Source organism: Takifugu rubripes, chromosome 18, assembly GCF_901000725.2.
Source record: "Takifugu rubripes chromosome 18, fTakRub1.2, whole genome shotgun sequence".
Taxonomy (NCBI): Eukaryota; Metazoa; Chordata; class Actinopteri; order Tetraodontiformes; family Tetraodontidae; genus Takifugu; species Takifugu rubripes.
Window position 1 is genome coordinate 5,586,750 of NC_042302.1, and position 17,225 is coordinate 5,603,974.

Below are 17,225 nucleotides of genomic sequence, written 5' to 3' on the forward strand. Positions count from 1 at the left end.
AAAGCTGTAATTTCTTCTTTATCGTTCCCCTCAGGCGGCCATTCGCAGGTTGCCAGGTGAGGTCAGCCCACCCTGGAGGGGGCAGTATTGTTCCAGTAAGGGTATCTGTCGAGGCCTGTCCCACGTCTATCTAATGGGATCTGCCATCGCCGGACAGACAGCCTGAGGGATCCAGCCAGACGCAACTTGAATGGGTGGTTGAGAGCCTAGCAAACATCCCGACACAGGGAATACTGTGTCATGTTCACATGCGTCAGTTGGCCAATCCGATGAGAGTATTCGTGTCTGTCCGGGTCAGATTAGATACAGAACAAATGACAGATTGGTGTTACCTTGAAACCGCGCGTCATAAATATGTATGACAGGCAGTCTTCAGATTTCATGTTCTGAAGAATGTGAGGGCAGATGCCACAACACGTATGGAAAAGCAACGGAGGAACCATGGGAACCATCCACATGGACTCCAGAACAAAGACTGATAAAAGCAGAGTTTATTATTATTCTGAATAGACCCCCAAATACACTAGTTCTGTAGCTTAGAGCCGGGAAGTAGGCTAGCCTAGCTTAGCACAAGAATGAAATAAAAGTGTCACAAAGCAGGTCTGTCAGCACTTTTAAAGGGAACAGATTAGCACGTCGGCTAGCAGTTTTCCAGGTGTTTTATGCTAAGCTAACCTTGAAGACCTGCACGACACATTACCAAACGACCGACTGAAAGTGCCCGGCTCCTGTCTGCATATTGATGAATGGCAATGTCCTTACTATACGCTGTGTATTGATTATTGTAATTACACACTATTATGGTTCTATTATCTGTGCTGACTGTCTTTAATTACACTAGAAAGCAAGAGGGAGAGTGAAGGAGGGGACAAACAGGGGGAGGGAGCCGGAGTGATAGATAGATGAAGCGAGACACTGCACCAAACTAATTAAAACTGAAACTTTTTGTTTCAGCGAGTTGACAAGGAAAGAATCTGGCAGGGAATTAATCTGTCCACGGGGAACGCAGGGAGGAGGCTCGAGCGCACGTGCGCGGGCTGAAAGAGAGGGAGGTGCAATGCAGAGTGCCGTTGCCATAGTTACTGAGCGCAGTGCCACATCATTGCGGCAGAGTTAATGCAGAGGTATGTGTGTGTGTGTTATTTAAGCTTTCCTTATATCGCCTCGCTGACCTACGCCTGCATCCTCTACGCAGAGGAAAGGAAATTAGGGAATTAGGGAAGCTGGCGGGAAGAGTTTGTGATATTTAGAAGGATGGGGATGTGTCCAGTTGAGGATGACGTGCTCGAGAAAACAGCTGCAAAGTCAAACCCTGGCAACAGCCGAGGCGTGGCGAGCACGAGCGGCTTTGTCACCCACGCCCCGTACAAATCAAAGCCCATCCGAGCACAAATGCGCAGCACTTTGGGTAACGTCCCGCATCAGGAAGGCAAGTCACCCAGGGTGTCCTGACACGCCGTGCCACGTCCCACCACCAAAACTGCAAGCTCAGCGCAAACCCAAACACCTGGGACTCATCTCATTGTCTGACACTATCAGCATGTTCTCGGAGTGTCGAGGCAGATCGACTCCAACGCGAGTTACTGACGCAAACCTGCTGATTAGTTCTTAATTTCAACGGGATGAGTCAGTTCATGAAGTGATAATTCCGGCATACACACAGAAGGTAATTATTAGAGATGAATATCGGTTCAAGTCTCGAGGAATGTATGTTATGATTGGAAATAAGTGGGAGTCGTCGCGCCCCTCCCTCTAACTCTCCAGCTTTACTCCTGTAGCATATAATTGTACTTTCACAGCCGTTCTTCGAGTCCATTCCCCACCTCATCACCCTCCTTCTCTCCTCCCAGTTATTTTTACAGGACCTTTCACGAGCTGTTGCTTTGAGTGAATCTGTCAGTCTCAGGCTGCTCGCAGAAACATCTCCTTGAATAAATACAGCTCTCTTAGTCAAAGTGTGTGAAGTTATCCTTCGTTAGCAGCCGCTCGTGCTAGCCAACGCATATCACATGCTCTTTAATTGACTGTAAATGGTGTGGAGGGGAGTTATGATGCATAGAAAAGGGTGCAAACGTAGAAATGCGGCTGTTTTCTCGTCCGGTTAAACGTTTCTTAATCAAATCAGGCAACAGTTGCAGCTGTAGTCATGACAACCAGCGGATAAAAAGGGCATGGAGGCATTAAAAATGCACTGCAAACACAAGCAAAGGCCTGGTTTACGTCTCTTTAAAAGAGTACAAAGCTTTTTTAATGTCTCAGCCTGCAACCAACTACATACATTGAGAGAAATGTTCTTGTAGGTGTTGATGAGGTACAGGCTGCGGGGTAAGTGGGTTAGACGCCAGGGGCCCAGAAAAGCCTGTCAAAGAATTATGACAGGGTTGCAACATCTGTTGCCTGAGTGGAATACAGACAGTGATGGATGACCAGGTGGTGTGTGTGTGCGTGGAAAGTGTATGTTCCTTAGGTGCACCTGTGGTTGCTAACACAAAGCAGGCCATAGAATCATGAGATTATAGCAGTATAGAAGGACAAAAGCTGTTTATTTAAGCTTCTACTGTACTAAACTTGAAGTTTGGCAGATCTCTGCCTATAATTATCTAAATTCTCACAGTCGTCAGCTGTCATGTATAACAAAATCAAAGATTTGTGCAAGCTAAGACACGAGGGAGAGATCACAGGGGAAGTGTTGACAGGACAAGCATGTGGGGTTTACGGGTTTACAGTTCTTAAATCTACTGCAAAGCTAACCCCGTGTCAGGAGCCACGCCGGGCACTGCTGGAGTCTTACGCCCCGCGGGGATCGGCGGCAGGACAGCCATGACTTTAGATGCTGGAGGTCCGTCTGAGGAGGCGGAGGTGTCCGCTGCTGGCTGATCAGAGCCTGGATGGGGCGCTTCAGGAGACTGGCCTGTTCGTACAATCAGAGTAGCCCATTTTTAGATGGAACGGGTATGAGAGGAGGCAAATATGGTTTCAAAATAACCTTTGAGCACTTCCAAGGTGTGTCCAAGGACACACATGTCTAATGGGTCCACGAAAGCAGACAAGGCTCTGGCTGAACTGGGAACAGACGGAGGGGAGCTGGCAGGGGCTTCATCTGAGGTGCTCACGGACGCAAGAGCAGAAGGACTAAAAACACACACACACACACACACACACACACAAATAAACCGCCTGAGTCATTTGTTTTAGACTGAATGACCTATGAAGCTAACAAACGCCAACAAGAACAAGACCTTCGGCTGATCGAAAACTAAGTGACAGCAGTTATGATGAAGATGCCATCAGGATCTGTGGACTTGCAGCCTCTCAGCATGTTCGACATGTCTGAAGAAACGTGGCCTCCAAAGGCAACTTTCAATCTGAGCACGTCATTTGTGTGTTTTTTTACCAAATATTGAAAAAAGTTGACATATTTACATCCATGTGAGGCAGAAATAAGACCCAGATCTACAGCAGAATCTCAGAAGTGACAGATTATTGTGTCAGTGTGACGCCTCCTCTGTTTCTCCTCCCTGAATATTGTGTGTATTATGGGGTTTCTCACCTGACGTCCTCGCCCTGATGGACAATCAGATCGAGGCAGTACAGCGGGGCTGTTTGGGAAGACCTGAAGGAAACAAAATTGGGCAAAATTCAATCACCCAAAGAGCCATTTTATACTGCTCTGTCCTTATAAACAGATGTGCAACGGCCACCATTTCTATCTAACATTATACGACTATTACAGAAGAAATAAAGCATTAAAACCTGTCATCTGTGTAAAATGAATGTAGAAACATGTTAGCAGAAGTCATTCATGTCAATGATATCTAAAGTCTTTAAATATTAAAAAAAACATTATTTATGTTCCATTATAAATCCATTATTTAATGTTTAAAAAATGATAGAATAAAAAAAAAGAACTTTGAGGAGAAGTTTGAACCAGTTTTGGCTGCGCTTCTGCATAATCTGTTAGTAAATTATTGATTATAAGTGTAGTAAAAGGATATTTGCTGAAGTGGAATATTTAAACGCCAGAATATTGGAACAGTCAAGCGATTCCAAATAACTCAGCCTGCAGCTAAATTCCTCAGCAGGACTAAATGAAGGCAGCAAATCCACAGTTGGGAAATTCAGGAAATTACAAAAAAAGTCTTTGGTTGGTCTTTGAGGCTCAGTTTTTTCAGAAGTGGAGGGTTTGGCTGCACGTGAGTGATGGCGGCACCTGCCACTTCAGCATCAAGGTCAAAGACCGACTCCAACAAACCGTCTAAACGCAGTTAGGACGAGTGCACCTATTAAACCAATTTGGACCGACTGAGGGCGGCCACTTGAAATTAGGAAGTGGAGTGCAGACAAGGGCCCGCTGCTTCTAATGAACCTGGGGGGGTGCTGGCTGTAGACCCCCGGACTCTTTCCCACTATTGCCTCTCTCACGTGCTGCTCACGCCTGCTGATGGAAGCGAGCTCCTGCAGACCAGAAAAGAGGAGACGGAGGAACGGTGAGGTGAAGGTGACATCTCCTCCTACAGTCTGGGAACCATTATATGGGGTTTATTTATTACTGACTCACAGCGGGGCTTTTCTCACGACTCAGGGCGTCTAAATTTGGCCTGAACTGGGGTGAAAGTGGGTTCCACTCGGGCTCGTGACCTAAAAAAAAGTTCTCAATTTAACAGACAACATATTGGAGCCGTTAAGCTATTATTGTGCTGCAATGTGAACGTGGAAGGAATGTGTGGGCAAATCCAGTCCTCCAGGGTCGTATCCAAGCCAGACTTTCTGTCCTACAGGTAAACACTCACCTGGGGTTCCATTTACCTTGGTGAAAGCGGTTTCTCCCTGGTAGGATGCAAATCCTGGCTTGATTCCAGCGTTCATGGATTGGACTTGCCCATCAGAGGAGGTCAAATCCATTCCTTGAGGGTTAAATTCAAGCCGGGATTTGCATCCTACCAGGCAGGAAATGCTTTCACCAAGGTAAATGAAACCCCAGGTGAGTGTTTACCTGTAGGACAGAAAGTCTTGCTTGGATACGGCCCTCGATGCCCACCCCTGGTTTAGAGAATAAAAAAAGACATGCGTTAGGAGTTGAGTGGATAAATGTGCACCTGAGGGGGTGTTGTTGGGAGACGTGCTGTTGTTTTTCTCTGTCTCTTCCTGCTGCTTGATCTTCAGGTACTCATTCATTACCCGCCTCAGCTTCTGGTAGGCTTCCTCCAAATCATCTAATCACACACACACACGTACACACACACACATCTGGTTGTGGATGGGGCCAATGCATCTCCCATCAAACACTAATGAATCAAAGATATGAGGATGATGACCTCAGTGTAATGAGGTGCTTTCTACCAGTGCATAAAAGTGATGAGGTTCCACGCTGCCTGTATGTTCACCTCATTAAGGAAACGGCTAACATGTCTGAGTGCTTTCATGAGGGGATGATAAACACTGATGTTCCGCAGCTCTGTGCCCTTAATACACGTGGTAATTGGACTGAAAGTGTCCTGTATGGATTTTAGTGAAGTGTATTCATTTATCTAAAAATACTCCAGTGACACGCGTTAAGCCAGAGTAAGAGGGCAATTTTTTTGGGGGGGTGGGGTCTTCCAGGTGCGGAAATGACAAACTGCTGGTGAAGCAAACAGAGGCTTTGAAATTCCCTGCTTACCAAGAGCCATAGGGTTCGCTGAGCTGCACGCCGAAATCATCGATCCCACCATCAAGCAACATTCATGGATATATTTGCTGTTATTGTGAAAGAGTTCCTTTGCGACCTACTGGTGGGAATAACGCAGTCAAAGAACCCCGGGTGCTGCCTGTTGGTAGCGGCGTAAAGCTCTATACGTGACACCGCTGCCTTCATCTGTGCCGGCGTGTAGAGACCGCGGCTGCTCAGGCGGCTAATGTAGCTCTCCACCTGGGTGGGGATGAGTAGGATGTAACGAGGCTCAAAGCAGCTCTTCTTCAGGCTGAGCACACCCTGCAGCAACACACAGTTTGCAGCACTGTTAGAAAGAGCATTTCTGATCACATCAGCTTGAAATACCCTTTCCCCCCCTCCATACGCACCTCTAGCTCCATATGCACGCAGCAGGCTAGCCCTTCTCTGGCTACATCCTCTATGGCATCTCTGCTCAGGCCGTACATGTGACCCCCATACTGAATAGTCTGGATAAATTTACCCTAAAATGGGAATAAAAGAACCTTTAAAGGAGCGCTTTTTCTACTCTCGTGCAGCTTGACGGGCAAACACAAAACCTACATGTCGCCCAACCGTTAATAGAACCTCTCACAACCTCTGACAGCGTCTGATTGAGCCGAACACAACTGAAATTATTTGTTATGAGTCCAAGCAAGATTATTCCTGTAAAAATCAGTAATCACGCACAGCAAATTTAGTTCAATTGGTCTGTCCTGTATGGTCTTAATGACCCTCATTTCTGAATTATTGCAGTTCATTCCATTTAAAGAGCAATCAGAGAGCAAAAGGAGTATTTAGATTCACAAATAGAACCAGAAGCAATAAACAGTTTAACAAAAACTTCTCATGCATCTGACGTCAGCTGCATACAGAAGAGAATAGAAATGTATGATAAATATGACTATTTTAGTAATTATATACATAAGTTTTGCCTCTGGAAGTCAGGCATGGATTTAAAACACCCATGACTCTTAATTTCCACCTGAATATTCCAAACAATGTTTCTGAATCACCATCCTGAAATGCTAAATTGCAGCAGGTGTTGCCTTTGTGTACTGTATGGAGTAAAACAAGCAGCAAATAGTGCTGATTAAGGACGATTTTGCATGAAGCAGCTGGGTCAAGAGGTGGTGTTGACAGTAAAAACGCAGCTCTGATGAAGGGGACAAAGGGAAGTGGGCAGGTGACAGGTGCGGGGGCCAGAGCATGAAGAGCGGGCACAATTGAGCAGGAGAGACCCTCCAATTGTTGCGTGAGGGACAAAATGACATGAACGCATCAGAGCTCTCGGTGTGATTTGCTGCCTAACGCAGCCCTTTCTCATCCCTGACCTTTTAAAGTAAAAACCATAACTTGAATGCAGGAATCATATGGAAAACAGGAGACACCTCTGTCTCCACCCAGTTACAAAGCTGTTTTAAAAAGATCTCCTTTCCTGCGGGTGTAAAGTGTCACGAGAGCCCGCATTGAGTGACATCGAGCTGCTCCCTCTAAAATCTCAATTAAAAACATTAGTTAAATGAAACACTGGCGGGTAAAAGGCAAACCAACCCAGCCAAGTAAAACTAATAATCTTAATATCTCATCTCAATATTGCCAGTGAGTGAACACAGCAAATTGACCAAGGAGGTACAAAAAGAGTAATAGCTTTTGATGAATATCGGTCCATTTCAGTGACTTATTCTGTTACTGGAAGTAAGAGTATTTTGGCTCCAAAGGTCAGACAGAGGGTAAATAAGTCTTCTTACATCTGTCTGAATGTGGCATTTGAGTTCAGCTGATGATTGGAAATACAGATTATTGTGTCCTCAGACGAAGGACCTTTGATGTCAAACCGCTTCTTTCGGAGAACTGTAGCTGTTCCCAAAGCCGTGGCTACTGGGAATCAATCAGGACTGGGGGAGTGGGGGGTGGCGACGGGCCAAAAACAAAAGCGGACCCCATATTTAAGATTACAGATGAGAGTCTGAGCACAAAAGTTTCTTTCCAATGACTCCAGAGGTCAAAAGTGGAAAACTAACGCACCATGTGAATCATATGCTGAAACTCTTCCTCGCTGATGAAATGGTAGTCGACGCCTTCCTCCTCGCCGTAGTAGGGCCCCCTTGTGGTGTGGCAGGTTCTGTGGACGCAAACACAAGCGTGAAGACGGTCACACCCACCTGGAGAGGCCGTGTCGATTCTCAAATTGGAATATTCGACACTGACCCGTAGGCAAAGTATTCCCCCAGATCCTGACACAGTCTGTGGGTCAGCTCTCTCTTCCCACAGCCCTGAGGACCAGTCAGAACCAGCATCGGATACGGCGAGGCAGCGCAAATCAGAGTGCTGCTCGGAGACACACACACACACACACACACACACACACACACACACACACTCGAAATGATTTCTGTTAAATGTCGATTTTGCAGGTAAACTTCATTCTGCCACAGGCTCATTGACAGAGTTGTGAAAGACACCCTCTACGGGCCCTGTAGCCAGGACCCCGTGGCCCGTATGGATGCGCTTCAATGGTAAACTAGACTGTAGAGGCAGAATTTCCTTTGCTGATGATCAATGTTTTCAACAAAAGTGCTGACGCGTGAGCTCATTTTCTTTTGTTTTTATGAAGGGAGAAAGTAGGCACAGCAGAGAGAAAGAATTTATATCCGTCCCAACCTGTCATACAGCACCTGGGGTTGCATCATCTGATAAACCAGGTGGGTCATGTGATCCCTGGCGGCCGCCAGCTCCATCGGGGGGTCATATTTGTTGACCGAAGACACCTGAAATTCAAAGGTGAGTCCCACGAATGTTGAAAGTTGGATTGAAATGAGTAAATATGCACGGTACCTTTTCTTCCACCGTGACTGTGTCTTCATCCAGCAGAGTGAGATGTTGGAGAAGGAAGACAACTTCCAGTCTGTAATCTGCTTGCTCCTATCCAGAACATGCGCGCCATCACACACCTTATTGCGAGCATTGCGTGGCCATTTTTGTGAGGGTTGTCCTCTTAGGACGCTGAACTACCTGCACAGGATTTCCTCTAAGTTTCAGCTCCCTCAACAGGTAATGGTCACGGATGTGTTTACACTCCTGGACATCGCTAATCTGCAACGAGCCACAAACAGTTCTATGCGTGCAAATCCCAAAAAAGGTGGCAGGCTGACACCTGTGTTGTTTCTGAGGGACGCTCGGATCCGTACCAGGTTTTCCTCCAGGTTGATGCGGCACAGGAGGCGGAGAGTCTGAAGGCCGGACAGACTGGTGATTCTGTTCGAAGACAGGTCGAGAACCTGCAGACTCTTGAGGGTCTCCAACCCTTCAATGGCCTTCAGCTGGTTCCCGCTCTTGATATTGACGGGGGAGAGGGCGTATTTAAAGAGGCAAGGACATGATACTCATGAATATGCATGCAGGCATAAGGAGTTCTACTTTATACACAGTCGCTGATTTTCGCTCATAAATATTAAAGGTGCCGTGGTCGCTCTGCGGGGTGCATGCACTTCTTCCCCGCAGTGCCGAGTTGAATGGCAGGACTGCCTCTCTCTGCTAAACCCTGACAGGTGAGGACTGACAGCCCAACAGATGTTGAGGTGCTAACACAGCACGCTAACCAACCGAACAACCGGACCTGAGCTTTCCACCCTTGTCAGGGTCCCCAGGCTGCCACTAACTCTGTTCTACTGACTAAAGTTGTTATCAAGCTGTCTGGCCACACCTCACCCAGCTCTTGCCAAGCATGCCGTCTGGCAGAGGTCTGCTGTCAGTGGGGGTGGGTGACTGGGCTGGTCCCACAAAGCCCCAGGTCAGTGCTGTGATGGGCTGTGAAACAGGCCGTCTGACAGGTCCGTCCTGTTTGGGGAGGCGGCGTGTGTGGAAGAAAGGTCAGGGATGGGATGAGATGGATGCTGGATAGATCAGGTGCGAGCGTCTGCTGGCGCCAGCTCACCCAAACATCGGCCGCTGGCACCGAAGCAAAGCCACAGACGGGTAGGAGAAACAAGGAGGAAACAGCGACACGGGTGCAAACCCCACCCACATAAGCTCAAATGGAGAGATGGGGAGAAAAGACCCGCTGTTGGACCATATGGTGCTCCTCAAACAACAGTTCACTGACTACAAAAACAGGCCTGAGGAGAAATTCACAAGGAGAAACTAGGGGGCAAATAAAAACTGCTGGAATCTGGCACACGTCCCTATAAATAACCGCTGCACTAGCACGAATACTGGTGAGTCAAAGTGCACGCCCTCGAAGATAGTTTTGACAGCAATAGAGGTGAACCTACGAGGAAAAGGTGTGTGAGCGGCAGAGTGTCCAGGCCACTGATCCGAGAGATCTTGTTGTGCGCCAGGTTAAGATGGGTGAGCATGCAGCAGTGCTTGAGACCACAGATCTCACTGAAACCGTTGTCTGAGAGTGGACATGTTAAGGACGGACAAGTCAAAGCCCTCGTGTCTCGTATCGAACGAGAAAAGACTGATGCATTCACCCCAAAACAGGAAGGATACAGCCAAGATCGAGTTTTCTAAGGCAACAAAACGCAGACAAATCCTTCATTTTCTTCATTTGATTATGGGAAAGATTAACCTCCTGGAAAGAGAGAGAGAGAGAGCACAGTAGTGAGCACAGTCATCAGTTTTCACAGCACCTCACTTAAGAAACCCTCTGCCTAAATCCACAGAGTGCAGGAAAGATGTTTAAATACGCTCAGGTCCAGTGTCATTCAAGGGCAGTTAATGCCTTGTAAGCAGATTCAGAGTGACTACAGAGGGGAGATGTAAATCCAGGCCCATCATGAGGGAATAGCACAGAAAAGGCCGAAAGCCAAACGTGGACTTATTCTGTCAGTTCAAGGTCTCGCGTTACCTTGAGATTCTGTGGTGGCTGGAAACCAAAAAAGTCGGAGATTTGATTGCGGGAAGCGTCCAGGATAACGAGAAGTGGCATGTGGCTGACGCAGGACAAATCTGTAACGTTCACACAAGTCGCAGTCGTCATTAAAAGAATAGAAAAGGGAATGGATGTTAATAAGATCAGGTCACCTTTGATTTCATTCTGTGGCACTTCCAGCTTCTGCAGATGGCCGTAATTGCATAAAATGGAGATGTCCTTGAGATTCCTATTCTACAGCAGAGAACACGCAATGCTTAAAATGTTGAATGCACAGGCGACAGCGTGGTGAATAATGCACGTTAGAAAAGCTCCTGTGTGTGTAGGTGTCTTACTGGGAAAGATAAACAGTGGTACGTGTGTTTCATCCCAGTAACACCATGTTCCAGACTGGACAAGCAGCTTGAGACCATCTCAGCAGTTACAACACCATCCTTCTGCAGACATAATGAACATAAACACACAATGCAGACATGCAGACAAACACACGCATCACTCCACTTTTTCTTTGTTTTATCACATCCTTACATATCCCCTGTGAATATTATCCATACATGACGCATTTTGCTCCCATATAGACTGCATATAACACACACAGGCTGTGGTTTACCATCTTCCCAGCTTACCTCCATCTCCGTGTTTCCTTGACTCTCACCGCTGCCGGGCTCCGCAGCGATACCGGCGTCACCGCGGGACCCCGGGGGGCAGCAGCTTGGCGACGGTGGGGGAAACTGTTCCATTCCAGTCAAAATACGAGAACAAATACCTCTTATGATGTCATTTAGCCCCCGAAGTACTTTCAGGATCAGGCAGGAGTTGAATTAGCCACGTTCGGTAACGTTAATGGCTCGCTAGTCAACAAAAAAGTTAGTTTCGATCGGTCCCTAAGCAACAGGTGACGAACGAAAGGAATTGTGGGAGACGTAGTTTTGAATGTAGAAAAGAGAAACGACGAGCCGGTATTTAAATGTCAGAAATTTAATAAAAACAAAAAAATATTTTAAAAAAACATTTCTTTTAGGTTGGCCACGTATAAATAATAATATTGAGATTTCCATAATCCTTAAATTCTGAATATCTTAAACAACACGGGCACTTGGAGAGAGAGATCTGAGTTGTCTTCCTTCAATGGAGGATAAAGAGTTAACCAGTGCCAATAGTTTGGAATATAGGCAGTGGTAATGCAAGGTTCCATAACATTGTAGGTTGCTTTATGATCAAAGCCCGTTGGTCTTGATCCTTGGGAAATCAAGTTGTGACTTTTTACCCGCCATTCGGGGAAAAAAGTAAGAACTCTAATTCTGTAATAAAGAGACACCAAATACTAAATGGTCAAATGAAATGCCTGCTCTGTAGCTGTGACCTTTGAAAAGAGGGCAACATCACACACACTCCTTTGCTTATTTGACTCTACTGTACGCCACATCTGTTGCAACAGATGTTGCCTCATGCACTACAGCTAATGCAGTCACTTCAGCCACGAGCAGAATGGGAAAGTTTATTTTATTCAAGATGTCCCTTAGCAGTCACATTGATGACAATTTCAACAATTTGCAGCGTCGAAGCAAAGAATATATAAAATAAAAAGACTGCAGAGAATGAGAATGCAGGTGCATGGACACGCATACTATAACATGACCAATGAAAACTGAGGCAAGGACCAAATTTATGTAATTTCAGGAAGTTAAAGAGCTGAATAGGCAGATTTCGAACTTTACAGTGAGTGCACATTTCGGAGTGGTGGGCGAGCCCCTCTGCAGCTCGGCGGTTGGGTTCCCATCGATTCCAGCCCATGTGTCATTATGATGGATTGCTGCGTGGGCTTCTGGGAGACCAGCGCCGGGCACCAAGTATTGACAAGTCTCCCGTTTCCCTTCCCCTTCTCTCGTTAAGTACTTCTCTCCAAAGTTAATGAACCAAAATCACAGATTGTAGCAGGGAAAGAAACCTTTGTGATCGAGTTTATTTGGAGTTAACTTTAAAAGCTGAGACGTGTGGGTGGGCGTCCCAAACCCCCCCAAAAAACCCTTAGAATAGCTCGTTTTCCCATTTTATGGGGCTTGTGTGATGGATCTCTTCACATTCCTCAGCTCAAAAAAAGGGAGGGAATTAACATCACGTCGGACTTGGATAACATTTGATTTTAATTTACCGAAATGAATATGAATTAGAAAAGAAAGGGAAAAACTTCCAGACTCAGTTCCAAACATACAGCACCAGGTAAACACTAAAAGGATTTTAGCAGGCAGAAATATTCCACAATTGTCAGCTAGCGGAATCTTTAGGGAGCCCGCCAAATTGGCAGCAGGCCGAGGATGTGGCCTCTTTCACAGCCTAATCTAGCATCTGTTATGGCAGAATGAATCAGCAGGCCCGTGGGGATGCTGAAAGGAGAGAGATGGAGGTGTAATTGAGAACTGCAGTGTAGATCTAATAGGAAAATGAGATGGCGCCCAAGTTTGGGAGAACGTCCCCGACGTTGGCCTGAAGTGACGGTGAGCAGGGGATGGTTGGGAGTTGCGGTGGCTTTCTTTTATAGCTCTCAAAGTGGAAAAGATGCAGATTAGCTGTGAGCGTGGGAGCGAATAGGGTGGACTAGCGTCCCTCCGCCGGGGACCGCTGAGAGGCTCCAGAACCGATCAGGAACAAGCAACAAAAAAAAAAGCATAAAAATAATATAAAAGGAAAAACAGACAGCATGCGAGAGGAATAAAGAAACTATTGTGTTGTGAAAAGCAGGTTTTCCAGCCTAATCTTTAATGATCAGTCGACCAATCAAACATTTGACACCCATGTGACAGATTTGCTGATGTCATCACACCGTGGTTATCTTCTTGTCCTTTGAAGCCTGTTTGATTGCAGCCTGCTCGCAGATGATCTCCTTCAGCCTCTGCAGACGGATGTTTTGGGTGCTCAGGTCTCCCACGCCGGTCTGGCTGCGATGGAGCAGCGACAGGGCGTTGATGTACTCCAGCTCGGTGTAGCGGACGCCCTGGTCCACCACCAGGTTCAGCAGCTCATCGGCGGTGTTGTACAACATCTCGTAGTACTGCCTGAGTTGAGACAGAAGGAACTAAGTTAAAAATAATAAGGCTCTCTTGTGCGGGGAAAAGGGGGGGGGGGGGGGGGGGGGGTGAGAACAAAGGAGAAAACACAAAAGTCAAACTGCTCTTGCTGTCAAGCCCAATTTACTAAAAAGCACTTCAAGAGCCTCAGTCTGCCGCCACCGGGAGCGGAGAGCACAGAGGAAACATTCAGCGGCTACCAACTACACAAAGCGTTTTAATGAAATGTTGACAGAGCCACAAGAGGCAGGAGGTTTGCGGAATTAATAGCTCTTTCATTAGAAGCTGCGGGAACTTTGGGCTATTCCAGAGAGAACACACCGACACGGAACGATCGGCAAAAAGTGCAGGAGGACGTCGCTGGCCTGTCATAGCTGACCAAGACACCAGGTGTTAAAGTCACAAGAAATGTGTGTATTCGTCACAGTAAAAACTTGAAATGAAACTGACAGCATTAGCTCGCTCGCTAATATTGAAAGCTAATACATTAGCACAATACTCTGTAATAGTTGAGATGGTTTTTCACCTCTTGAGGTGGTAGTTTTTGATGCTAACGAGATGATAATGAGGAGCGCCTGTCCCAGAGTGTTAAACCTGCTGAAAAAGAGTGATGACTGAAAGGATGAGTCAGGAATATTGCGGGGAAGGGGGGGGGGGTATCCATATCCGGGCCTTCTTTTCACAAATAATGACCTTGGCTGGCGGAGGATTTGCATTCGCACCTGCTCTCCATCCCGCGCTCTCGATTTCACACCAAGGTCTTGTTCATTTTTCCATCTCTAAGCTCATTTCACGGCAAAGCTTGTCAATATTGATGAGGGTCGCGCCGTTCCCTCTTTAACTGGGGGCGAGACAGAAGGGAAAAATTCATGACCATTCATCATAAAAGGCGCCGCGAACCTGCTCTGCGCCGCTGATGCCGTCTCCGTGTGTTTAAATGCTTTTACCTCTCCGCGGCAAAACTCAGCCTGGAAAACATTTCCGCTCCATTCCCAAGAGGGAGCAATTACCTGCACCCCCGAGGGAAGTCGACTGATTATACGATCCGAGGGGAAAATACTGAAATAACAAAAAAATAAAAACGGCAATAAACCAACAGAGAGAGGGGAAAAGGCTTCGCCGATGAGGGACGTAATAAAATTCAACAGCTTTTAATATTTTAAACTCCACCACAACAATGTTCTAAATGTGTTGCACTTATTAATGGGACGATTTCTGGAGAATATCATGTAATAACGTCATTAACCTGACTTTAAAAGCTGGAAAAGGAACGGACACAAAGTTTTCCCTGAGTTGCTGCTTTCGTACAACAAGTTGCAAATCTTAGCTGCTTCTTCAAAGTAGGAAAGCCCATCTGGCAGATGAGTAAATTATGCACATGGAGGGAAATTAACAACAACCCTGACTGCTGATTGCCGAAACGACGTATCTGCGATGGTGTGAATGAAGTTTAGAGATTTCTCTGCAGTCTGGGGGAACAGAGAGAAAAGCAGGAGGAAGAACAATGCTTAGCCTGATGGGCAGGTCATATGTTAAAGTGTAGGGCGTGTCCTGCCCCAGGACCAAGACTTGAGTCCGAACCTGCTTCCCCTCTCCCCCAAATCAGTCGGCAAATTAAAAATGACAAAAAAAAAGAAATCTCAAAATCCCTCTTGTTGTTCCTTGTTGTGTTGCACCTCACAACACAACAGGAAATGTGCTGTTACAGGACTCTGTGTGTCTGCATGTGCATGGATGCGTCTGGTGAGGACAGCTGGCAGTGAGGAGTGTGCGTGTGCAAAAGCGCTCGTGTCTGTCTTTGTATACGTCTGAGTGATGCTAGCTCGCGCTGTAAACACTTTTAAACAGTTCATTACCCCAGCAGTCGGAAAGCCATTTGCAAACCAGCGTAAGGGGCCGTTAATAAGAATAAAATCTCTGGGCGAACCCGCCGTGGAGACACAACCCCTCAGTGACACACACCAACACACAAAGGTGCCAACGCATCTTTTCATTCCTTCAAGATGGAGCGAGGTAATGAAACCTGCGTCTTGTTGTTCACAAAGGCACAACGAGAATTGTTTTGCTTGGTCCCTGCCTTAAACTCTTTATTTATGCTGCTCATTCTCTCCATCTCCACACACACACACACACACACACACACACACAGAATCATGCTAATTTGACCAGTTTCCACCTGCTTCTGCCAAGAGCTCCATCTGTAAGAGCAATGCTTTAGTAATCAATGAATGTGTGTGTCAACATGCCTCCGTGGTGCGATTTCCATTAAATTTTAATTAGCTGCCCCTTCTCTTCCCTTGTATTGAAAGCAATAAACAAATTCACAAGGCAAGGCTGCGGCGGCAGCGCGTGTAAGTCGGTAGCAAGTGAGTGAGAGGAAAGAGACAAAGACGGACAAAAAGCAGGAATCAGCACTATCTTCGCTCCCCTCATTTTCCGGCATGAACAATATTAAGGCCATTACATGCTGACTCTGTCAGCATGTTTGGAACAACACATTAGTTACAGAGGGAGCGATGAGGAGGGGGAGGAGGAGGAGGGGCAGAGAAGATGAACCACTCCATCAACTGGATCCAAGACTTGTTGCAGCAATGACAAATATGAGGCTTCCCTTGTTGTATAGACTTTTTTAAATTTTGAGTGAAACCCACACACGCACCAGCGACGGACAATTGATATGATCGCGCGCCTTAAATGCCAGTTAAAACTCTCCCACTTGCAGCTGTTTTGGCTAGCATGGCGCAGGAAGTGGGTGCGTCATCTGCCTTTATTTTAAGGCTCTGTCTTCAGGACGCGGCCACTTCCGTGTCTGTTGCATTTCTTTCCGCTCTGCTGACGGCAAAACATCTTTTCCTGGCCATTTCTGACTGCAGCACCTCTGGAAAACTCAGATTTCCAGAGGGATTGTTGTGCTGCTATTAAAAGCAGCGGGTTTAAGCCTGGCTAGTCAGAGCTGATGGCTACAAACAAGGTTTCTAATACATGTTTGACTCTTCATATGACACTACAATTAATGCAATTTAGGCAGCATAACACACAACTAATAAGCGATGCAAAAACAGATGATGAGGAGTCAGCATAACTAAATGGTTACGAGTGGTTTAGCCAAAAACAGCGGAGGTCTTCATGTCATGCTGCCATTTTCAGTGTCTCTCCATCTCTCTCGCCAAAGCTGTGCAGTTGTCTCTCCTCCAGTAATGAGCAAAGGTCTGCAGGGACACCGAGACAAAAGCTTCATCAGCAGAGACCGGCCGCATCATGCTGCGCAACACACCGCAAGCAGCTACCAAAATGCACACGGGCTTCATTAGCAGAGAGCAGCATCATCACAAACACACACACACGCGCGCACGCAGGGGCACTGTGGACGGACATGCTTCATCAGAGCCGGAGCATGTCCAGAAGGAAGGGTGGGGGCGGGAGACGGAAGGCGAGGCAGAGAATAATAATTCAGCAGAGGCTGTGCAGGTGGCAAAGGAAATAAAACAGGCACAGAAAGCTAAATAAAAAAGGGAGTGCGAAGGGGAGGGAAGAGAGAGATAAAGGGGAAGACACAAGGTGACAGGAAGGGAAGCGGGAGCCGAGTGAAGTG

General features: G+C 46.7%; 2 protein-coding genes across 3 annotated transcripts in view; both read right to left on the minus strand.

Annotated features, from left to right (window-relative positions):
- Nucleotides 1–2,526: 2,526 nt before the first annotated feature.
- Nucleotides 2,527–11,482, minus strand: lrguk (leucine-rich repeats and guanylate kinase domain containing). 2 transcript variants are annotated; one of them, XM_029825334.1, is made up of 20 exons: nucleotides 11,195–11,482; nucleotides 10,904–11,005; nucleotides 10,721–10,802; nucleotides 10,545–10,645; nucleotides 10,187–10,268; nucleotides 9,964–10,088; nucleotides 8,881–9,024; nucleotides 8,705–8,785; nucleotides 8,528–8,614; nucleotides 8,354–8,460; nucleotides 7,901–8,020; nucleotides 7,718–7,814; nucleotides 6,061–6,174; nucleotides 5,770–5,971; nucleotides 5,097–5,213; nucleotides 4,559–4,638; nucleotides 4,367–4,455; nucleotides 3,551–3,613; nucleotides 2,987–3,132; nucleotides 2,527–2,911 (listed from the first exon to the last, which is right to left on the minus strand). In XM_029825334.1, the coding sequence occupies exons 1-20, from the start codon at nucleotides 11,306–11,308 to the stop codon at nucleotides 2,736–2,738; spliced, it is 2,229 nt and encodes a 742-aa protein (XP_029681194.1). In that variant the 5' UTR covers nucleotides 11,309–11,482; the 3' UTR covers nucleotides 2,527–2,735. The 2 variants fall into 2 exon arrangements, with proteins under 2 accessions (XP_029681194.1, XP_029681195.1); XM_029825335.1 differs by lacking the exon at nucleotides 11,195–11,482 and having other exon boundaries at nucleotides 10,721–10,797.
- Nucleotides 11,483–12,052: 570 nt separating this feature from the next.
- The window catches only part of exoc4 (exocyst complex component 4), a 69,262-nt gene continuing 64,089 nt past the window's right edge, over nucleotides 12,053–17,225 (minus strand). Inside the window, exon 20 of the mRNA XM_003972871.3 lies at nucleotides 12,053–13,621. Coding sequence (XP_003972920.2) covers nucleotides 13,384–13,621 — 238 coding nt within the window. The 3' untranslated portion in view covers nucleotides 12,053–13,383. The remainder of the gene's footprint in view (nucleotides 13,622–17,225) is intronic.